We start from the raw sequence: 24,794 nt of genomic DNA on the forward strand, positions 1-24,794 counted from the left end.
CAGATACCTGTGTCCTGCCAACACAGCCTTGGAGGCCTCAGCTACCTGTCACTCATATGTTCTCCTCACAGTCAATAACCTCACTAAAGGACATCACAGTCAAAAAGAAATAAGCTCACTAAAGGACATGACAGTCAAGACAGCAAACCTTTGCTAGGCAAGAAGGATCATCTGTTATTTTCCAGCTTGGAACTAAAATAAACACCCACTTCATCATTTGATTGCCGAAAGTACCCATGATAGTAGTTCATTATAATCATGGTCTTTTCTCTCTTTTCTACTACAAAAGTTTGAAGTTTTGGTCAGATCTATTTATTGTCATTTCCTTCTTGCTTGGTTAAAACAACAAGATGTAAATCTTCCATGGCTGAAGTTGAACCTTGAAAAATAATACATTTCATCTCATAGCCAGCAAGGTGCACTGAATGTAACTGACAATTTTTTGCATGTCTAGTTTCATTCTGTTTACCTGTGCTAGATGTAGGAATGATGTCTGTCGCTTCAGGGAGGAAACAAATCTTCGTGCAATAGGCAGTTTCTTATCTGTCAGGTTTTCTGGTAGATTTTCCAAAGAGGAGACAACCCACTGTTCCCAGTTTTTTGCAAAATTTCTTATATCTGCTAGTAAACTATCAGAAAAAAATGTATTTTAATGAAATATCAATAAAAATTGTCTTGCATTAGTTTAAATAACTGGGTCTCAACCTATGATTAACAGACTCCTGGACTTATCTGTGAATTAATTCTCAGGTGTCATCAAAAAGAAACAGGAAATGACCAATCAGGAACAGGCTAAAATTGACTATATATTGATCTGTACATCCACTGAGAAAAATTGTAAGCCATCTGCCAACTGAAATGGGTTGACAACCACTAGCTTTAAGAATAAACCATAAGAAATCCAAGAACCATTAGAGATATCTGAAGCTAAAGGCTTTAGTTAGACATAAAACTCCAAAAAAGATGGCCTTCAAGGGAAAGAAAAGATGAGAAGATTCAGAGATAACTTATAATAATCTCCTTATTAATGTCTTGTTGAGAAAATACTTAGATATTACAGTGATGCATAGGATACAAACCTGAAAAGTATGCTGAAAAAAAGGTAACAATTTTTTTCCTTAAATAACACAAGGACATTCGTTTCTTTTTTGATCTTCTAGGGTTTTACTGTACAAGAAACATATTTCAAAATATCCCACAACTCAGTAACATGGGACATTAAAAGGCTGTTCTACAGCTGTTCTCAGAGCTGATAGCATTTTGCCATACATAGTCTACTGTTCTAAAAATAAGCATAAATATTGTGAGAAAATTTCTCTAGGATATAGAATTTCTGCTATTTACCTGGAATACGCCTAGCAAACAGAATGTAGCATTACTGGAAGTGTCAAATACCTACCTTTCTGGCATTTCTTGCATTGTTGCAGGAATGAGTACATCTGTAAGGACCTTAAAAAAGGTAATAGAAAATTATATCAAGCTTCCACGGGCCATTTATTCATTCATGTCTGTCTTGTTTACTTAGATTGCAAAGTGATAAGGATAGGAAATTTATACAGAATAAAGCTATCCAACCTATTGTCCAGATATTTATATATCTAGATCTCTCCCATCACTATTAGACAGGAACATATGAGATATTTATATACCTAGACAGCTCCCACTTTTAATGTATGCCAGCATGACAGTAAAACAAGAAAGTGTTATCACTCATGTCTTACAGTAGGGAAATCAGTAGAAGTGAGATGCATAAACACTTCAGCTTTTCTAGCACTACTGTGAGTCTCAGTAAAGCAGATCCACAGGCACCTCCCGAGTCCTCAAGTGCTATTAGCCACTTGACTCTCCTTTCTGCCATACTGCATGTGGCATTGAAGGTGTTCAGAGTTTAAGACAAATCTCCTATAACTAAGTGTGGTGTGGAACTGTTTTGGCAAAAAGCTGTGTCCTCTGGCATGCCTTCTGGGGAATGTTATTGCGGAGGGCAAAGCCTAGCCTACATCCCAAAAATCTGTTTCCACTACTAATGCACATGGTTTGATAACAATGCAATAAAATTCCTCCTTCTTTCTGGCAGCTATACTGTCAAGGATATCTAACATGATAGGAAGTGAGAAATGGTGAGAGACAAAGAAGAGACACAATAGTAAATTTATGAACTCTTGAGACGTTCTGCCTTATCTAATTTCTAATTTAGTGCTCCTTTAGTATTTCTTCATCCGTCACATTAAATATTTATAAATAAAGTTAATATTGGATCTATTAGGACAGCATGTTTAGAAAAAACTCATAAACTCAAAGTACAATATAAACTCTACAAGTAAATGAGGCTTAATGGCTCATCTCCAGGATAGTAATTATGATCTTTGATGCTAATCACCTTTCCTTCACTCTGCTAATTAAAACCTCTTTCTACTTTACAGCTTGATATGTTTCTAAGAAATACATATTTTCATATTTTTTTCTTTTCCCACATATTTTTGTACAGTAAAGAATGACAAATTGACAATAAGGCTCTCAGTGCTAAGCAGCCTCAAGTTTCTTGCTTTGACTCTTTGGTGTTTATTGTTAATGCCAATAGTTATTTCTTCCCATCAACATCTGGTTGTGAAATGCATTAGAGGGGATGATGATCCTTCTCTATTTATATGGCATGTCCTATCAGAGGAACTTAAAGTACTTTGCAGCTATTAATTAATGATCCAATCTGATTTTCCAAATTAAAAACTCATGAAACTTTGGTGGCATTACTTCCTTAATTTTTTTCCCAGTGCTCTATCGCTTAATCCTGAACTTGCAACACTCCTAAGTTTCATTCAGTTTCAACTATTTGTGTGATCATGCTGTGAACTAGATCAAAGAACTCATATGGCACAAAAACTCTGCAAAACAAATGATCCTTAGATTTTTTTTTAAACTTAAACCATTTCAGAGTGCAGAGTTTTGCTGATATATCTAACAGTATAGGAACAGAAATGAAGCATAGCAGGCAGGAGAGGCAGAAATATCTAAACCAAGTATTGTTCCAGCTCTGTAACACAAAACCATGGCCTGACATAACCTGTGAGTAACAGATTCGCATGTGGAATCACCTTGCTGATCTGCCACAGACTCTCTTTGCTGGTAGAAAATGCAATAATCTTCTAAGTAAAAACAAGGCTTCAGTTTTCATCCAGGCTCAACTTAGTCAGCCTTGTTGGTGAAGCACAGAAGCATTTATTTCAGCTACGTTCAAGCAAGTAGGTCAGGATTTCACCATTCGTGTGCTGCCTGTAGTCACACAACAAGGGTGCAGCAGAGCTGAGACTGGAGTTCAGCTCTTACTTTTTTCAGTTTTATGTTCTCAATGTCAATGGAACTCTTGCTGATTTACACTGGTAAGAGGCAGGAAGCAGTCACAGCATCCTGCTATTCTAACTTCAATGCTGTTTTTACACAAGCAAAAGCTGTAACGTGGTTGAGATTATCCATGTAGCTAAATGCTTAACTTACCTTATACAATATTGAGTCACAAACACAGAAGATGTCAACGATGATGGGATTTTCAAGCAGGGGAAGGAGGTGGTCAGGCATTCCTTGCCAAAAATGTAATAAGAAATGCTGAATCTAAAGGAGTACAAATCAGATTCAAGGACATAAATAATGCTTTCTTGGCTCCCCGTGCATGTATACCAAGAATGTGTGTTCAAACAATCTTACCTCTTCAAAGTTTCCATTAATTGCATTGTCAAGGACACACTGACAGTGTGTTTTGTACATCATGATAAGAGTATCTACCTATTTTGGAAGAAAGAAACATTACACAGAGTTTTTTATCTCTCTCCTTCACTGCTATAGTGAACCAGGTTTCTGCTTTCTGTAGTTAGTATTTAATTATAGAATATAAACTGTATTACAACGCATATTTAGAGGTCCGTATATCCAGAAGTGATAAGGAGGTCACTCATCTCAAGTTTTTATTGACATCTTTAAGTCTTAGTGCTGTTGCCAGAAATGTAGCATCTGAATCTGTACACACCGTGAAAATGTGGATATGAAAGCAAGGCAATAGGAAGATTAGCCAGGCAGATGGTAAAGTAAATTCACCTTTCTGAAGCTAAGATTAATCCCAAAGAGTAGTGCAAGTTAATCATTAGGCTACTATAGGCGTCTATGAGTGTTCTGAAACATCATCTAGTTGGACAAATGAGAAAATAGCTGCCAGTCATTTGGTCAAAGTTTAATCACTGCCTTACATGAACTGAACTTTAAAAAGCAGAGCTCCCTTTCATCTCATCAGGCTAATTTATCTGAGTGGAGTGTTCCCTTATTTTAATAACTGTGCAGAGGCATTACAAGACTTTGCAAAAAATGGTAGTAATTTCTTTAATTTGTAGGAAATTATAAAACAATAATTTCATACAGTATTTTAAGGAAAGAAAAACACTAGCAAAACCATTCTTATGGTCCAAAGAAAGTTTATTACAGCTTGTGAACTTATCTGGCAAATCAACATCAGGTTTCAAATGAACCTAGTACCACTTTATTTCAATAGGTTTAGCATACAGATTTCTTGGAAAATGGACCTTGCTGACTTTCAGAGCTGCTTCTGTAACTACATATATTTGAAAAACAATGGCAAAGGGTAAGATTCGAGAACATTTTAAAGAGGTTTTTTTGGAAAGGGTTGATGGAAGTTTGAAGTTTGGGAAAGTTTTCTTCAGAAACATAAAATGCAGAAATTATCAATCTATTTTAGTGCAGACCACTACATTTATGGACTCTCCAGAGATTTCAGTTGCATGCAGTTTCTTAGGAATTTAATGCAGGAGTCAAACTCAATGTATGGGGTCTCTTCAACAGAGTACCTAAATATCTTGGGTTCAATAACCCTTGGTCAGATAAGCTGAAGGAGGGGAAAGATAGTAAGGAAAGAAAACAGGAAATAAGAAAACAAGGAATGAGGAAAGACCAGCAAGGAAAGAGAGAGGGAGACACACAGAAATTAATCTCTTTTCCCACAGTCTTCTCATAAGTCTGTGAGTCTGTCCCTAGACAGTTACCTGCAAAGCCCTGATGGGCCCTCTCATCACCTGGTCCCAACATCAGAGCAATTATGTGCTGCTGACCCAAGAATGAAAAGAAAATGAGCTGCATCTTTTCCTTCATTGTTGGACTGGTAAAATTCAGTTTTGCTTACACTGTTTACCTCAAATGCTCTTCAGATTTAAATGTTATGAGAATGCTGTATAGATGAGAGATGTCAATTCACTGATGGAGACTATGGCACACTGCTGAGTACATAATTTCTTGGGCTTTCTTTAGGAACCGTAAGATTTCCTGATAAGATCTCTGTACTACAGATAGCTCCTTTTGTTTAGCTCCTCACAACAGGAATCCTAGGCTTCACTACTTTCACAGAACAAACTTAAGAGGAAGGGCTCATAAAACAAAACCAAAAAGCAGTCAAAAACATATGCCAGCAATACTTCTAACTGAACAGTTACCCTTAGGATGAGCAATACTGAGTATTGATTTGAGAAATACGACACTACTAATTTAATAAAAAACCCAAAGCATATATTCAGATTTTCACAGTCCCTTTTCAAACAATTAATGAAAGAGAGTAAAGTTCATCTAATTATTTGTTGTGAATTATTTGTCCTGATCTAATCAGAACAAAATTTACCTTAAATCCAAAGGCATTTGGAATGAATACAACTCTCAGTTATTTGTTTGTTTTGCTCTCCTCGTCTTACATACCATCAGTTTGTAAAATACTAGGTCAGTTAATAGGTAAATAATTCAACCACCTTTCCAGTGGAAAGCCAGTTAATCGGTGCTAGTAAAGGTTTGTCCCCTCTATAAATCAGTCACCTCTGTTTGATTATGGACATTTCTGGCTCTTTCATGTCAATACCTCAAAGGCTAAGATTCTAAGTAACATTCTGTGGCATTTTTTGATCTGCAAGTCAGAAGAGAAGTAGCTCACGTTTTACCTTGTCTTTAGAAATGCACCCTTGAAGCAAAAGGTGTTGAGCACTTGGAAACTCTGGGAGGAGAGTTCCGGTTTTGGAACTCAGAGAATATTTACGAGTAAAACCACCCTGAAATGGAAGGGAAAAAACCAGGAACATTTAAATAGCTAACATAGATTTAGTTGAAACCAACATTTCATTATAAACTTGCCTATTATCTCATTAGTCTCTCATCATTCCAGAATATATACATTCAGATAACCCTTCAAAAATATTGATACTTATTTCCAAATCTGAATTCCAGTTCAGGAAGGCAATTAAATATGTGCCTAGATTTAAACTCCACCAAATACAGTTTTCAGAATCATGCAGCCTTTGAGCCACATTACTTTGTGGAATTCTACAAGCTTGGAATTTAATCTATGTTTAAAAACTAAAGTAGAATACAGTCTGTTGCTCTTCTCTACAGTGTGGGATGTTACATCCTCAGGGAGACCCTAAGTTTTATTTAATATGTATCTTTCTAGTGCAAGGATCTAGAGTACTGGTCATATTACTGTTCTCCCTTGCTCTCTTCCTGCACTGATAGAATGGCAATAGTGAATTCTGCTGGTTTACTATGGTAATCTCTATTTTAGTTTATCATAAAATTTGGTAATATTTTATAGCATTATGGATGTCATGTATGTAGGGTTTATGGACACTTCTGAACTATATATTTATTGTATAGCTCTCAATGATCTTGGCAGACTTGACATGAAGGCTCAGAAAATATCTTACAGTCTTGTGTCCTAGTGTATTAAACCAGATATGCCCATAAACACATGTACAAAGAACTTTGTAGGAAAAAGGAAGGATGCTGAGCTGCTTGCCCTCCTGTTGAAATGCCTGAGAGTTTGGCCATTCGCCTCAGAGAGACTAGACTTGGTTCTGTGAATATTTTTGGAGTGTTTTGCTTTTGTCCATAAGGGAAAAATAAAACTATGCTGGGTAGCACAGGCACATACAGCCATAGGTCTACACAACGTAAAAAATCCTGTACAGAATCTCAGACCTGAAGTTCCAAGTCCGGTATCACAGACTGAGCCTGGAAAGAGGAAATGCAGTTTCAAAGCGACTTCCAGGAAGGGAATACATATTTTTTTATCTTGCTAACTCTTTAGAAACAAAAAAGGGAAATAAAAAAGGCACCTATTAATATGATCACAGTTTCAGTAAGAATTATATTCCCGGCCACATAGTGCTCTCTGGTTACTCAGTTGAGACAAAGTCAAGACAAGATAAATTTCTCCTGAATTTCACTAAATTCTGCTGATCTGAGAGTTCCTTGCAGTTCTTAAGAGTTCTCAAGCCTCTTCAGCTTGCGACATCTGAGATACTGGAGACACATCTTGTACTAGTTACAGACTGAGAAAAGATCTTGAATAATTATTAGATGCTAGCTTTTGGAGAGATGGGATTGAAGGATGAAACAACAAGCAGCCTCATATGTGTGAATACTGACCATGACGCAATATATGGTAAACCAACCCTTCTTTAGACTCCTAATTCATTACTCTCACAAAATCTGATTTAGTCAATTTCTCATTAAAGCTGAGCAGCAACATTCTGTAATGATATAGTGTTACTATTCTTATATTTATAATGCACACAACATTACGCTTATTACGCTCTCCAATTATATTATTAAGATAAAGTCCTCATCCTCAAGAGAAGCAATAAAATCTGTATTATGGTTCTGTCCTTACTGATTGAATTCTACTTACTCTCATAGGATTGCATTCAAACATAGAGAAGACTATTTGGCTGAAACCCTTTGTTCCGTTTTAGCCCACCCAGTCCTTATGTCGAAGCAGTGTACAGAGCCTTGAGCAGGTCTTCTATACATTCCTGCAGTAAATCCATTACTTCTGTGCAGATTCCCTTTGTACTAATGGATGGAATTTATGACCATGCATTAGGCATTTGAACAGTACTTGAAGTGGCCTCTTCCTACACCTTTACATACAATCAGATTTCACTGACGTGGGAATATAGTGTAAAATAGTATATAGTGTAACATACAGTGTAAAAGTGAGCAAAAGGGAGAGCATTTTCCTATATATGTTGACTCATCAATTGGAAGCCAGTTTCAAGTGCAATTCTCTCAAACACTGAATTCAGAAAATTATAGCTGTAACTGACTTATTCACTGTATATATCCCTGTTTTTATAGGGTGATATGACTGCCAAAAAAGATGGCAAGGAATGAAAGCATACATTATGTAAACACACTTTGTCTGTGCTATCTACTATTCAAATATATATAGAGCTCTAAGTCAAAGAAATTACATTGGTACTTCTTTGTGTCAATACTTTTGCAGTTTTATAATTGCCTATCAGTATCAGGAGGTTTGGGGTTTTTAATAACACAAGTAATCTCAACGATTTTATTATGCAACTACCCATAAAATATATTAAAAGCTCTGATTAAAAGGGATTAGTTCATTTAAAAGAAGGCAGCAATGGTAGTGGGAGGTTTAAGAGAAGATAATCTGCAATGTTTTTTACCTTGCTAATGGATTTATATGACTGTGCCTCAGTTCTAGGCTTAATATTTTAACCCACTGCCACTTGCCCTTTCAATTTAATGCCATCTGTTTCTAATGGCCATTTAACATTAAGATAATGACAGTAATATTATCTGCCTAATTAACCATGCAGACTCTAATGGTGCACTAACTGGTTTAGATAAAAGAATTTGCTGATATCTCCCCCTACAGAGAGAATACTAGAAAATGTGATAAAACATACCAGAAGTAAACAGTGTCCCTGGCACTCAATAAGTGTTCATTCAAATGCCATTTACTCAGTATATTTAGACAATCAGTGCTTTAACATCTTTTCAATGTCTTTATGTTCCTACTGAGAATTACACCTTATGCAATCATTGTAAATCTTTCTGGAATACCTAATTGCATGTACTTTCAAGCAAATGAATAAGGATGTATCAGCTGTTCACTTTAATGCAAAGTATGATGCCAAATTTTCAGAATGCTGAGGTTGTTAAAACTCAGTTTTGACCATGAAAGTAATATTTTCATTTTAAGATCTGCCTGAATATTTTCAGACAACGCAGAGGTAGACAATCAAAAACTCCTACTGATGTGCCCTTTCTCACTTATTTCCACCAACTTCTCTGTGATTCTTTTGCCAGGAGGACCAAGGTATTGAACTTTGGGGCAGAAACAAGACAGGTTTATGGGAATCTCAGTTCCCAAGCAGACTAAGAATACCACATCAGCCATGGAAGTAAATGTGCATTCATTTATGCCAAGGGAACCAGAACTTTTCCATCCCAAAACTATCAAAGAATGAATGCTGTAGTAGTGCTCATGAATTCTTGAATATATTTGAATATATTGGGGATATCCCATGGCATAGCACTATTTTTTTTTTTAATAAGATAGCTGATTATTTGAACAGGGAAATCACAGCAGATCTAATCTATCTGAACCTCACTAAAATACTTAATGTAGCGTCACCATGGGAAATGATTAGTTATGCTGGTGAGAACGGGGATTAGTACAAGAACGCAAAATGTTTAAGAAACTGACTCCAGCTGAAATGCTAATGAGTTGTGTTGACAGGGAAACTACTGGGTTGCAAAGGGATTGAAGTGAAGATTCTCAAAGATTAGACTTGGGGCTGATCTCATTGAACATTTTACAGATTAAATTGGCTGACATGAGCTAATGAAATCATCAGTAAAGAGGAAGACCAGGAGGTCATGTAGAAAGATCTGTATGGTTTTGAGATAATGGCAATAAAGGGGATGAAAATCAATACAGCAAAGCCACACTCTCAGGGACCAATAAGAATTTCTGCTATCAGCTAGGAGTTGCTTATCTGGAAATGAAAAAGGAGAAAGACTTGCTGTGTATCAGTTGATCACAAAGGGTATATTTAGTCTGGTAAATTAAATGGTGTCAGGATACATTCCCAGGCAATAATGGAACAGTATTATTCAGAATGGCCCCTGGCATTCTTTTGGCCCATGCCACTTAGTAGTCTCCCACACAATTCCTAGTCATGCTTCAACAGTAAGTGCATGCTAGGTACTCTTCTCTGTGGCTGTGTGGCTGAGATGTGCCTATGTTGTTTTGTAGGTTCAGGAGTTTCATAATATGGATGCAGGCTATTCCATGCCAGTTGAACCCAAAGAACAATCCTGGGAGCAATCCTTAACTCTTAATGTACAATAACCCACAATTTTCTAGTATAAATATGACCAGAATGACAGTGACTATACCATAACAGACAGTAGTGAAAATGTGGGTGACTTGTGGGGGGGAGGAGGGGGAAACGACAACAAAAAACGCCACAGTTCTAGAGTTCATCAAAAGGGATATTTCCAATAGAAATTGGAGACATGCCATTTGCAAGACTTTATGATTTTTTTTTCTATAAAGATATTCAAAACAGAACAAGTACAGTGAAAGGCTACAAGGGTGATCAGAAGTGACTAAAGCTGCTGCTTGTTCCATCTAGCAAGCAAAAGCAGCAAAAAGACGTATCACAGGAAAATGTCACAAAGAGGAAAAAATAGCGAAACACAGTCCTCACCAGGAGGTAGAAACTTCAGTTTATTAAAAAAACCCATATTTTGGCTTCCAATCAGACAAATTAGATTATTAAAAAGCCCAACTGTAAAAGTAATGGATGTAAAAAATTAAGCTAGAGCTTGATCCTTTGATTAAGACAGTCTATTATGAACCTCTGTGGTTATGGGAAACTGGATTGGAACAGGAACAACACAAGGTGCCTTCCAATCTTATTTTCCTTTTAATATATAGAGGAGAAAACACTCAGCTCCATGTAAAAAGGTTATGCCGTCTAATCTTTAATGAAAAATACTGCTGTAGTTTTCAAAGAAATCAATGTGAAGAAAACCACATTATTGGATTATAACAGAAGTGAAAGAAAAAACTACAGTACTTACCTCATTCTTTAACTTGCTTCCAGAGAACCTTTGAAAATAAACACATTTGATTATTTTTCATAACAACTTTAGAGTTTGTATATATATGCATATAGATATATAAAATAGATCAATTAGACAAATGATCACATTTCTCCAAATATAATTATAATAAAAATCATGCTTCTTCCTTAACATCTTCCATTGGTTTGCAAGTGCTTGAGGACAGCAGAAAACCTTTTGATATCTTCTAAAACATGAAGTTTCAGATCATTGACCAAACAGTGAAGTACAAAACCCAGTTTCATTTTTTTTCTTTGGATCTTTGCAACCACAAATATCAAAAGGGCAGCATAGGTGCAAGTCCATAAGGTCTTTACCAGGAAACCCATAAATTTTTTTATACAGCTAACTAAACTCAGAGTAGAAAAAAATATATCTAGAATTTACTCTTCTCAGGAAAAATTAAGAAATTGTAGTGATTTTCCATTCTTTTCCATCATAGTTTTATTTTGTTTCAGGTGAAATGCATTTCTGAGATCAAAGATTCATTAGCTGCCAAAAACGTGTTGCAGCAGAGTGAATGTCCTATTAAGAGTCCAACTGAGAGATGCCCAATCAAGTCCTTGGACTATCAGGCAACTCTTCAGCGCAGAAATTAGAAAGCACACATTTTAAATTACTAAATCTCTAAATAAACTAGAGAATGTGTAATGATAGAGACTCTATATATATAGAAAAGATCAGTATAATGATAAATGTTGTTTGATTATTGTTATTTCCTGTTCTGCTAGCTGCCAACTGATAAGATACTGTGGGCAACATGAAGTCTTAGTGGCAATATTGTGATTTCATGCTGTTGAGATGCTCTGCTGACAGGGAGAGAAAACCAAAGGCTGAGTGGTTGTGGAATTCCTCCCACTGGACCAGTTCCCATCACATGATGATGCAGCAAATGTTACCTACAGAGTCCCCTGGTTGCTGATAGATGAGTATGAAAGAAGGCATCACTCAGCTGATTACAATGTGGAGCTAATTAGCTTCATAGCTGGATGTATTTGTTATGGACTGTGGATTTCCCCACGTGCAGCAAAATGTAGACAGAATGTACAGCAAAAGCATGAGGCAGCATCTGTTAGCATTGCTCCTCCAGAGCCTTAACTGCTAGCTAAAGCTACCCTTCACACACTGCTGTGGATACTAGTGATTTTTGGTGTTAGGTATGCTCCTCACAGCACAAGGCCTGATATTTAAATGAACTGGGAGGTCAAATTTACACTGGAACTTAAGGATTCAGACATCTGCAACCCTGCATTTAAGGACTACTGTACTCAGTTCAATTACCTAAATATTAATAAATGAATGCAAATTAAATTTGAAATGTCAGTAGAGGCCCATATTTAGGCTACTAAGCTGAGGCCCACTGCCCCTTCTAATCTTCTGATGAGCTGCCATCTAACTTGCACACCTTGTGGGCAAAAGCCTCGATATACGTATATTTGTGCATGGGCACGGTGTGATCTGATACCATTATCAACCCACGTATTTTCCCTGCATATTTCTGCACCAAGCCTGATCCAGGAACAATTTTATAGCTCACCTACCAGAACAGACATCAAACAAAGGACAGATTTCATGATGGATCATTACATGCAGCAGCCAGCAACTGGGAGATTCACTCTCAGTTTTGAATTCCTACACTGCCTGACTCTTTCCTTACCCAGAAGCTTGTTCTTAACCCCAGCCTACTGCATTATTCTCTTCACATAGACAAATCCAGCCACTGTGATGGCCCAGACTGTGCAAAATCAGCATTTGAGCTTCTGTTCTAAATCAGCTAGGGATGCAACTTGACAGCTGGACCCTGAAAATTCAACATCTCATACACGAAAGCACAAGTCCTAACATGAATAAAAGGTTCCTAACTAGTGAATCTAGTGAGTACTCCTAAAAGTCTTAGAGAGTTTCTATGCCATCTTTATGTGAATGTACACTGTTGGAAATCCAGCCGTGGGGAAATTTGCAGAACCTCTACTTTCTTTGCATTCATTGCTGCTAGACTGTGCAGGGACAGAGCTGTGCATGAAAAGAGCCCTGCCTGACATAAAGCTGAGGCTTAAGAGTGATTATATTCCCTTAAATGAAAGCAACAGTCTTTTAGTCAATTAAATGAGCAATTTGTTCAAGATAATTCTGTATTATCAAAGAACCTCATCTCTCTGTGTACCAGCAACACCTACGCAACTCTGGATAAATACTGGATAAGGAAATGGCATATTCCAGTCTATTATACCCTAAGATCTGCAGTGGCTAGATCCCTCCTTTTAAGCATCATTGGCAACATTACCCTCAATTTTTACACTGTCCTGTTGTTTGGAAAAAGTCTCTTGGGATATAACCTAATTCCACCAGCAGCTGGATTTTCTATGTGTTATTATAAACTCATTTATTCCTCACCTTTCTTAGAGTCCCCACTAATACAGGTATACTGCCGCAGACAATGAAAGCCATCATTCAAGCCATATGTGAACAGAGACATTTGTTTTGCGAACTATTAATCTTTGGCAAACCAACAGGCAGCTATCGTAAAGTATTGATCCTGCTAGCTGTCCCTTAAATAAATATAATTAGAGCTTCCTGGGTTAGGCTTCAACTGATATTAGCCAGTCAAAGGACCTGTAAATATTAATCTACACTGACCCCTCCCTCCTGCCCACAGGTGCCAGCTTCACACCATTCTCCAGATGTTTCATAATGAGAAGCTGTCCTGGGGAAAGAACTCAGAAGGTGGGACACAAGCAAACAAAATGAAACAAGTGTTCTGGAAAATGGTGTTTTGCTGCCTTTCACAAACAAATCCTCTGCCGGTGTAAGTTGTTGCAGCTCTACACTGACTGCAGTGGGGCCATACTGGAAGACACTAGCAAAATATCTAGATCAAACTCTTAAAACACAATCAATGTCTTAAGGGAGCAAACTGCTACTTAAATCTAGGAATGCCAGACATTGAGATACGCAGCAATACTAGTGTTGGTATATATAAAAAAAATTAGTGTCCTACAAATACCTTCCTAAGGGAAGGTTAGAGTTAGACCTTCACTGACAAAGTCTCAGAAGTCATGTTATTGTACCTGGTTAAGCCTTTTCCAGAATACACTGAGTGGTAGTATGCACTGCTTTCTTTAATGCCAATTCCATAATAGTGGTACCTGTGGAAAAAAAGGAGGAGTGTTTATATTTATGAGTGATGTTTCAAGCAAAGCAAACTGTCAAATTGATTTTCAATGCTTTCTGAAAACTTTTCCTAACAGTGTCTACCAATTCTTTTCACTGACATACAACAAAATCTGGTCTCATAGAAAACAGTATTGTCCCGATTTGATCCAAAATTCAAGGCTAGGACCTTCTTTAAATTTAAAACACTTTCTCTCTTACAAGAATGTAGCTGGAACAGCAAATCTAGAAATATGTTACCTCTCTTTTCCCTAAAGTGCATTCTCTTTCATTTTACTTCATTTGTTGAAAGGGTGCTCAGTTTGATCCACCAGGTTTTTTTTATCAGGCTTACCACTGTTACATTTATTTAGACAGTCCCACAGAGCACTCTTCAGTTGAAAAGAACTCACTAGTGTACCCTATAAATTAGTGTTCAGCCTCCTATGACTAAAAATGCTAACATGTCATTCATTCATTCATTCATTCTTCTCTCAGCTTACAGGCTGACTGACTTTGCTGAATTATTTAGCTGCTTAAGCAGTTGTAATACACATTTGCCACCCTTACTGCTCTCCTGGAGATTACTGCTCCTAGACAGAGCTCCAAGAGGGAAACAGGTCTATTGCTCAGCTTCTGCAGTGCTGAGCCCAACACCTTAACCAAAGACACTAAAGAGGGTGGGTTGGTGCTAAGAAAACCAGCTATGCAGTAGATACTTACTGCTTTCCACTGATTTTGCTACAAAAGAAGTGACCTTCAAGAGAAGGGCAGGAGAGCAAGCTGGGGGCAGCTATTTCTAAGCAGTCATACCAAAGTTTGCTTGAGTTCATCTGTCAAAGGTGATAGGCCCTGTCATATAAATTCCACTCAATAGATTTTAAAATTGATTGTGTTAAACCAAATTTGTCTAAGAATGTTATGGACAGTATACTTGGGATCACTTGTTTTTTACTAAAGTTAGCTTCAGAACACCACGGCAGCTGGTTGAACTGAACTGTTTCAAACTAACACTTGTAGTTCAAGAACACTGCATGTAAACCAAGCCTAACACAGAGGTAACACTCCACAATGCATTGCACTAATCTCACTCAAACTTCTCAAAAGCTTGAAGAAACACACTCTTAAGACACAAAGTCCCCAGCAAATAGTTCATAGAACACATAAAAAAAGTTTTCAGCTCATCTCTGCTGTTCCTGATGATGTCTGTTTAAAAAAAATACCCACAATCTTACTGTTTGTTCTTGTATTGGGCAGTCACAGTTAAGAACAAAACCCTTAAATGCTTTATATTTATAAAGCTGACTTAACACATTAGATACAAATAATATTTAAGAAAATGTTCATTAGGATGATATATTTGCTTAGCCTAGGTAGCTCTGAAATTCTCAGCTGAAATAGCAATTCTGCTTCTGGACAGTTTCTTGTGTGCATTCAGGATTTCACAGTCAAGAAACATGACTGAAAGTGGCTGCTGTTAAATGACACAGCTTTTACTCTTTCTCTGAAACTGATGAGTCTACTTAACACCACCAGATTGCAGTGGTACCTGGCGACCCACAGAAAGGCCGAGAGTTTCCCACCTATTTCTTTACTCTTAGTTTTCTTGCCTCATAAGTGTATTTTTCTGAGGGATGGTGATGTTGTGAACTGACCATTTTTAAATACCTGTTAGTATTCAGAAGCTCAGACATAGGACCATCTGCTCATAACAGTTCTGGTTTTATCCATTAAAGTCAGAGTTGTCTGATCAAAGCAAAATGACACCTCTAGGCATTTTAGTATGCCAATAGGATCTTTCATTAAATGTCATAATGCTAGATAGTTTTCCTCTGTTTCACATACAGTACTGTGTTACCTATGTTGTAAATTAAAGTCCTGGAAGTTTTCAACTACTGCTTTTGGTTTAGGAGTGTTAAACAGATAGACTTGGGCCAAAGACCTGGATCTGGAAATTCCTAATATTTGACAGAGTTCTGACACAAATGCTAAAGGCATGAACATTTTTTTCTTTCATGAAAATGGAGTAATTTTAGATGAGACAGAAGAGCTATTGAAAATACACATGTATGGATTCTTTGAAATAACAGCATTTACTTAGTCTTGACATTGTAAAGGTTGTGCACTAACAGGATGAAAAGCAAAATAGAGCTGTGACTGCTTCCTTAACAATGTTATCTGCACATTTGTCATTGGCCAGGTAAGCAAGCAGTTGCCTATATCTCGTACCAACACCGTAAATCTCCCAGTTCCAATCACATGCCTTTTTTTAAATTCTAAAAATAAAACTTCACACTTTCACCACAAATCTGGAATTTCTTCCTGCTAAAGTTGGAGTGGTCCAGAGGCCAAGGAAAAGCATTACTTCTTTACAAAGTTAGGATTCAATATTTAGATTATTCAACATCTAAATCAGTATTAACATATTTGGGCTAGAAATGGGAACTGTTGCATGATTTGGATTCTCAGGTTTCCAGCGGTGGGCAAAAATACTTGTCCCTGTTCTGGAATACCCCAAGATATCAGTATTTACCATTGCCACATTTTGTTATGAAAGGAATAGATATTTTCAGTACCTATTCAGTGTGTCTTAAAGGCACAGCAGTTATCATTCTAACTTTATTCAGTGATCTGAGTAGCTGAATTTTTAGTTCTAAAAACCACAGCTTTCCAGTCATAACACAGAAGCAATTACAAAAATTATAATCCAGACTTTTCAAGCTATGCCTGCAATATTTTAGACAGTAATAAGGTATAAAGATTTTTATCTCTTACAAGTCAAATTAATTAGCTAAATAGCCTGATTTAGCTAATTAGCTAAATTTTGGATTCCTTGCTGAGAGTAGTGTACCCATCCCAGACACACCAATAACATCCTTAATGTACAACTTCAAGTACTTTCTTTGTGTCTCTTCATATGCATATTTCTATGTGTATGTACAATATATATGTATTTTACTATGTTATATTTTTCATGTATAACTAAAAAAATGAAACCAGTCATCATAAGAAACTTATTCTCAATTTTCTTAACAAACCTCTAAAAAAATGGACTGAACTGCTTTCCTGTTTTAATTTCAGTGGTTTGTTGTAACATATGTTCCTACGCAAGTAGTAGCTCTGATTTAAGCATACACTGACACAAATGATAGCTGATAAGGAAATGATTGGCTTAAGCTGTTCAGGGACTTGCAATAACTTGTTATCACAGGGCCAGCTGCCATATCAGTTTTATTAACCCACTAAATCACTCCTAATAAATAAGATAATAGTTTTCAGACATGATGGATAAAAGCTAAGATTCATCATTGATCAAAATCTACAAATAAATTAAATTGTAACTTGAGCTCAAACAGTCTTGTGTGTGTATGGCCTGAGCAGTATGTACATTTTCCCGGAGAGCTGCTCCAGGTAATTCACGTACCGTCAAGATTATAACTGAATTCTAGCAGTGACCACACTATGTTCAATATTACCTATGCAAAAAGGTGGATTCAGAACCTGCTGCACATACAACTGTTGCTTAAGAAATACTAATTTAAGAGCAGTTTGCCGTATTTATTGTGCTGTGTCCTCTCCCCTCAGCAAGGATATAGAAAACTTCCCCTACATTCAGCAATCTGGAATGACAAGCATGGGCATGAGAGATGAATGAACTCTGTTAATAAGATTGTTTCATACCTTCTTGGCTAAATGTTTAAATGAATGTTTTAGTACTGACATTTTTCTACAAATGGGTTGTTGGATGTAAACACAGAGAGACACCTGTACTCTGCAGATCAAAGTTCTAGGACCTATTAGACCCATTTTAAGTCTCTCCTTGCCCAGGACTGGAGATGATAAATGCTGCTTTAAATCAGAGGAGGAACTAACATTTGTGCATCTATCTCACACCTTAGAGCAGCAGCTGTATCCCACACCAAATCCAATTCATACTCATGAGAATGCTAGAAAGAGCTTGGCTTTGTTTCTTGGGAGAAAAACAATTTCTGTCACCTTGAAGATGATGGAAAAGGGAACGGATTTTCCTTGCTTTCTTCTGACCACAGCCAGGCTCTATTGATATGTTACTGTGTATGCATGCAGTGTCCAATGAGGCATTTTATTCCTGGGGAATTGGCTTTTCTCTGCAACATAAGAACAATTATTCCACTGGACAGGAATTGTCATTTTCCTTTCATGCTTTTGCAGCATCTGGCTTAGTAGAGTCCTGGACAATTATCAGAATTCCTAGGTAATACTGACATATGAAACATCACTGTCAGGAACAGTCAGTACTATTACTGCTCCTACTAACATTATATTGAAATAATGACAGCGATGACAGAACAAAAACAATGTCACTACATTACCATGCTTAAAAAAGCAAGATTTAATTGCTAGTAAGAAGTGTCTCTTACTAGTCCCAGTAACCCAGCTTTGTTCCATACAGAAACAGCTTAAAACATTTAGAGCCCATGCTGACATAAAAGCAGAGGGTAACTAGTTGTTTATCAAAACTTACGAACAGTCTCTTAATTTGCTTATTAATTTAATGGCAATACTTATGTAAATTGTATTTGTGTGAGTAACTGCTACTTGGCAAAAGCAGAAATTAATTTGCTACTCAGTGAGCCTGTGTTTCTGAGAATAATATGGTCCACAACATCAGAGAGAGAGAGATAATCAGAGATTATTATTTATACTGCCACTTCTCTATGACTACTTGCTGCTGTATTCGGTCTCTGAATTTGAGATATTGTCACTTGTGCTTTTGTGAGATCCTTTTTTGCACAGCAAGAACAACGTAAATGTTTCTTAGTGGAAATAAGAATTGTAGAGGAAAAGTCTCTGAAGAAAACTCTGGTTAAAAAAATAGGGAGAAACAAATGCCAGATGTTCAAACAAAACCTGCTGATGCCTCATCTCTTTGAGGAAATTGTTCAAGAACAGTTAATCCATATGAAAATATGGCAGATAATACCATCAAGGTCAGTAGGGATATGGGATCTGCCAAAGAAATGTTGGGCATGAGGTATTTCTGAGCTAATACTGTTAAATGTCTTCGAGAAAAGGGGAATATAGTGACACATGGCCCAACATAATTAATTCTGTAGCTAGATTCCCATGTCAAAAACTAGATGTGAAACATACACCTTTATTTAATAGACACTGACTTACTGTTTTTTAAATTATGCAGACATGTGTGTGATAGTTTAACTTAGCTGGCAGCCAAACAAGACCCAGCCACTTGCAGCCCCCCGACCCACTTCCCCCCCTCCCCAGGGAATTGGGGAGATTGGAGGGGTAAAGGTGAGGAGACTTGTAGGTTGAGATAAGAACAATTTAATAGTTAGAGTAAAAATAAAATAATAATAATAAGAGTAATAATTATAGCAACTATATATATGAGTGATGCACAGCACAATTGCTCACCACCCACTGATAATGATCCCAGAGGAGTGAAAAGGAACCCAGAAACTGAAATCACAATCCCGGAAAAACGAGCCCGAGCAATTCCTGAGAGAATCCCCCCCCTTTCCAGTCAGCCCCGGTTAATATACTAAACATGACATAATACGATATGGAATATTTTATTGGCACATCCAACTGTCAATTCTGGGTTTTACTAACTACTGCACTTTTCTTCTCTACCCCCCCCTTCCAGTCCTCTCTTCTTGGAAACTGCCCAAGCACAGTGTCCTTGTGTGTTATCAACATTGTTCTCATAACAATCCTCACTGAAACCAAAGCACAGGGCTTTCTAGCTACTAAGAAGAAAATTAACCCTATCCTAGCAAAAACCAGGACAATGTGATACGTTTTGGAAAACTGTATCTTGATTGGATCTTGTTTATGAATTTGTTAGATATGTCAGATTAAAAACATGATGAGCATTTGGGAGACTTTTCCCTTTGTGTAATTTAATTCATTATAATTTGAAAGTGGTTCTCTTAAATATGTTGGGTTATGAGCCTGACTAAGACTTAACCAAGGCACTGATGAATTAGTAGGTTGTCAAATATTGCTGCACAGATTATGAATGCCAAATCTCCTAAAATTTTAAACCTAACACCAGCAGCAAATGTCCGTTTGCAAAGCTGGCCAAGTCGACATCAGCTTATGCCTGTAACCATAGCTGAATTTCATCACAGCAGACAATATATGAAATCTCTCTTTTCCCCTATAAATAACCTTTCCAAAAGTAACTCTCCTTAAAACCCCTCTATTCAGCATCTATAGATCATCTACAAAAAGAGAAATTAACTTCAGTTTCAGTTTTCCTCTATACAATACAGATTGTGTACTCTCTCTTGAAAAAAATCAATAAATTACAAATTTGTAAGACTGTGACAGAAACTATGCAAGAACTGTCCTCTGCTAAAAAAGAAAAATATTCAGTTTTAAACTGGAAGAGGGCAGGTTTAGATTAGACATTAGGAAGAAATTCTTTACTGTGAAGGTGGTCAGACACTGGAACATGTTGCCCAGAGAAGCTGTGGATGCCCCCTCCCTGGAAGTGTTTAAGGCCAGGCTGGATGAGGCTTTGAGCAACCTGGTCTAGTGGAAGGTGTCCCTGCTGATGTCAGGGGGGTTGGAACTAGATGATCTTTAAGGTCCCTTCCAACCCAAACCATTCTAGGATTCTATGTAGCTTTTATTGCCTTTGCATTATTTTTATTAATCATTATTTACAATAAATACTTGAAACATACTCAAGAAATAAAATGACTCTGTAAAAATTTGGAATTTAAAATCTTCCCCACCTTTGTTTATAGTGCAACAAAACCTAAAATTCACAAATTACATCTCCAGTGCCAGTTCCAATTAAGGTGGAATCGACTGGCTATTTCTTCTCTTTACCTTCTTCTCAATTTAAGATAATTCTTTTTTCTATTGTCTTTAAATTAATCCATATTGTTATGTAGAGAACACAAGGAAAGTTGTTAGGATCACAAAAGGCAAATAAAATCATAGTTAAATTGCACATTATTTATAGAAAGATTAACAGCTGTAACAAAGATACACGTACTATATAACTTTTTCATATATAACCTTTTGACATAAATTTGCAACAGATGCATGGCTCTGTAAATACAATGACAAGTTTTAGAAGCTTAATCAGTTTCATTTTAGAAATAATGCCTGCAGTAATGTTTTCAAACTCAAACTCTGTATCAGTTTCATCATGTTCATGAAAGTTATCACTTGCAGCTTGTCATCTGAATAAACCCCCTTCCAATTAGTATATATTTTGGAGACATGGAAATACGTGCCATTCCTAGAATGTGTTTTGTAAGTGGATACACAAATAATTGTGCCTTACTTTGAATGGCCCCTGGTTCCAAGCCGCCTTGTGGTAAGGAGAGGGAATTTCTGGCGAATGGTCTAAAGAGAAAACAACTGTATTAATTTCTAACACGGGTATCTTTTCTTAGCAATCTGTCCATAGAAAAATCGTAGTGCAAACATATGGTCTAATGTAGTTCATGAATAAATATTTGTGACACTTGCATCACAACATAAACAATTAAGCACGTTTTACACCGCAGGGGTCCTTCCATCCTAGTCCATCTTGCTGCATATCTCCAGTATTTCCACACATAAACTCCTTCCCACCCTTCCCACATGTTCTTCCTTTCTGCTTTCAGTTCTACAATTTAAAATCTAGTTTTCTTCACCAGGATCTTGTTTCATTCAGGTCCCTGAAGTACAACTGTACCTTTTGCTTCAGAGATCTAAACAGGACCAGGGAAAGATCTGCTCTCTAGCTATTCTGTTTTCAAAGTCAAACAACTAAAAATGAATTGATTTTTTATTTGAAAATTGCGATCTGAAGGTTAAAGCAAGCAAATATTTGCTTCACAGGTACTTCTGTGCCCTCCACTATCAAAGTGCTGGACAGTCTTAAACTTATTTACGCTCACTGAAACCCTTACAAAAGTTTCTGTTAGCTAGCTCTATGCTGCACATAAAGAATTCATGTTATGTGATTTAATCCAAGTCAAGCAAAACATTCAGTCACTAGACTCCTGAGATTGAGATTAGTGCCCTAAAAACATCTTACTCTTCCTGTAAAGAATGATGCCTAATGCAAAAGATTTATTAAGTAAAAAAGTAATTTGGTAATAGAGGTAGATCTAACAGATACATCTAATAGATAGATCACTGTCAAAATAAGGTTTAAATGGAAAGCTATTGTCTTGTTCATGAAACTGTGTCATTAAAATTAGATGTACACTTTCTCAGTATATCTGATTCAAGAGGAAAAAATCAGTAAGTGAACATTTTATGAACAGGATTTTAAATCCATTATTATTATTTAATTAAATTAATGCATTTTGCGATGTATGAACAATTACTAGATCAGCAGTGTTTAAAAAAAGATGATCCTTGAAGCATTTTTGGTTTCCTGTTTCACTAACTATGCAGGATTTAATTTGGAGAGTTCACATCTCCCTTTCATTAAATGATTTCAGGATTAATTGTAGAGAAGGGTAGAAAAGAGGATGAATCAACAATTTTTCATTGAAGAGCTCTTTGTGTTATTAATTTTTATTCCCCTTTTTGTATTGCTTTTTGTGTCACATCTCACTTTACACTGCCTTTAGCATAATTAAAAGTGTTGTCCATGTCAGATCTGGTTTTGCGGAAAGAACCCCATTAATGCCATCATCAAAAAAGGAAAAAAAAAAGCTCTCCGAGAGAATGCCCTTTTTTTTGTATGAAGTAACAATAAATCAAAGGGAATTTCAGTTTCATTCTCCTAAAGCTGATGTCATGAAATCCCTTAATATGGAACAGTGTAATTAGTCTGATTCCCTGTACATTAGTAGTAGAAAAACATGTGAATTTGAGAATTTTGACACAAGTGTACTAAATGGTGATTTTATCAAAGAATTAATCCAACAAATTATGAAGGCATTTACTCTTTACCTTCCCAAAAGTTGCAGCACAGGCAGGTTCCAGCTTCTCTTTTCTGCAGAAGTCTAAATAATGGGCATAAAGGATGCATCTTGGTAAACAAACTCCTTCACAGACAATGTAGTTTTCTTCCAGCCTGTATAGAGAAAGAAATTACCAGAGTAAGAAGCAACAGGCCATATCTCCTGAATTTATTTTCCTTTTGGTTTTTGGTACTGCCCTCTTTTTTTTTTTTTTTATTTTTTACGGAAGAATTCCACGAGAGCACACAGATGAGTTTCTCCTGAACAAGACAGACACTAAAGACTGACTCCACGCTTGGTGCTTAGGTTAGTTGCAGAATATGTAAAACCTGGAGTGAGGTTTGAAACATACAATATAAATATTAATATATTTATATTTTGAGGTTTGAAATATAAAGTATTCATATATTTTAGGAACAGAGCAGGGGCTTGAACTTGCATCTTCTGTCCCACTGTATCTTTAACACCTGGGCTAATGTCTCTTTTCCTCTTACTTTTGCTTTTTAATTTCCATGCTGAACCTGAAACTGTTTCTTGACCAAATCATACTGCAAAGCAAAGAACTGCCTTTTTCTGAAGGGGGTGCATTTTTATGTAGCTTCCCAATCAGTTTACAGAATACAAGTGCCTAGTGACAGTGATTAAAGTAAAATTTCAAAAACTAAAGTAAAAAACTGTCTGTCTTCACTTGAACCAAACTCTTGGTAACAGCTGGGTATTTCACTGTTGTCCTGTTTCTGTTCTTCATCAGTTTACATTATTTGCTCCTCCTGGGATAAGTGCAATAAATTTATTTCTCGAACTACCCAAATCTGTAAGAAAATACTGTGTAGTAAATGCTGCAAACTGAATAATTTTGCACTAACTTGCAAGACTCAAATGGCTAAGATTTGCACTCAGAAGTTATATGTAAACTAGAGTAAGTAACTGAGCAATTTGGATTACTCTCATTTTTCAGTTAGAAGGAAAAAAATCTAGATTTACAGTCTGCATTTGGTAACTAAGTTCACATTTAATTCAACAGCACTCCTCTCTAATTTCAAGTGCACTTTAATAGAAACATTTATCAATTAATGTCTGCAGAATTTGACCTCTTATTTGGTTAGTTTTTGCCCAGATAAAATGAAGTAAACTGAGGGCTTCCATGTATGGTAGAATAAAACGTAAAAAAACCCCAACAACATTATAAGACAGTGAAAAATCTAACAGTCGTAGCCTTAAAGGATAATTAAAACATCTATTCACAAATGTAATTCTTAAGTAATGTTTCGTTTCTACATTTTTTTCGATACGTTTCATGGATAGCCATGTACTGAGACAATGACAGACGCTTCTGTTAACTGATACAGCTCTGTCAATGTAAAAAAAGCAGAAATTTGGGGAATGTCCTTATTTGTAGAGGAGGCTTATTCGAAAAAAAAAAAAGAAAACCTCAACAAACAAACAAACCAAACTAAAACAACCAACCAACTAACCAAACATTCCACAACCTCACAAATGACAAGTATTTCTAAAAGAATTGTGGGGTGTAGCCCTTGTCGCCGGCTCAGCTGTTGGAGAGATGTCGCCTTGGGCCTGAGGGACACAGCGGCTGCCGGTGGCCCCGTCGCGGCTCCGGCTCGGGCTCCGGGGGCGGGGGCGGGCGGCGGGCTGTCGCCGCCGGAGCCCTACCATTGCAGGGTGAGCTGCGTCTGCTTCTTCTTGTCCTTCATGATCTGCGTGATGCTCTTCTTCGCA

The 24,794-nt window shown here is 36.8% G+C and overlaps 1 protein-coding gene across 1 annotated transcript in view; it reads right to left on the bottom strand.

Annotated features, from left to right (window-relative positions):
- The window catches only part of RFX6 (regulatory factor X6), a gene marked incomplete at its 5' end in the record, with an annotated part of 35,700 nt that extends 10,910 nt beyond the window's left edge, over positions 1-24,790 (bottom strand). The window contains 10 exons of the mRNA XM_010176767.1: positions 470-629; positions 1,400-1,449; positions 3,493-3,606; positions 3,700-3,777; positions 5,979-6,086; positions 10,939-10,966; positions 14,049-14,126; positions 21,437-21,498; positions 23,047-23,170; positions 24,729-24,790. Of these exons, the coding sequence (XP_010175069.1) occupies positions 470-629; positions 1,400-1,449; positions 3,493-3,606; positions 3,700-3,777; positions 5,979-6,086; positions 10,939-10,966; positions 14,049-14,126; positions 21,437-21,498; positions 23,047-23,170; positions 24,729-24,790 (864 nt within the window). The remainder of the gene's footprint in view (positions 1-469; positions 630-1,399; positions 1,450-3,492; positions 3,607-3,699; positions 3,778-5,978; positions 6,087-10,938; positions 10,967-14,048; positions 14,127-21,436; positions 21,499-23,046; positions 23,171-24,728) is intronic.
- Positions 24,791-24,794: the final 4 nt, after the last annotated feature.

The sequence above is a fragment of the Antrostomus carolinensis genome, unplaced genomic scaffold (assembly GCF_000700745.2).
Source record: "Antrostomus carolinensis isolate BGI_N321 unplaced genomic scaffold, ASM70074v2 scaffold8821, whole genome shotgun sequence".
Lineage (NCBI taxonomy): Eukaryota > Metazoa > Chordata > Aves > Caprimulgiformes > Caprimulgidae > Antrostomus > Antrostomus carolinensis.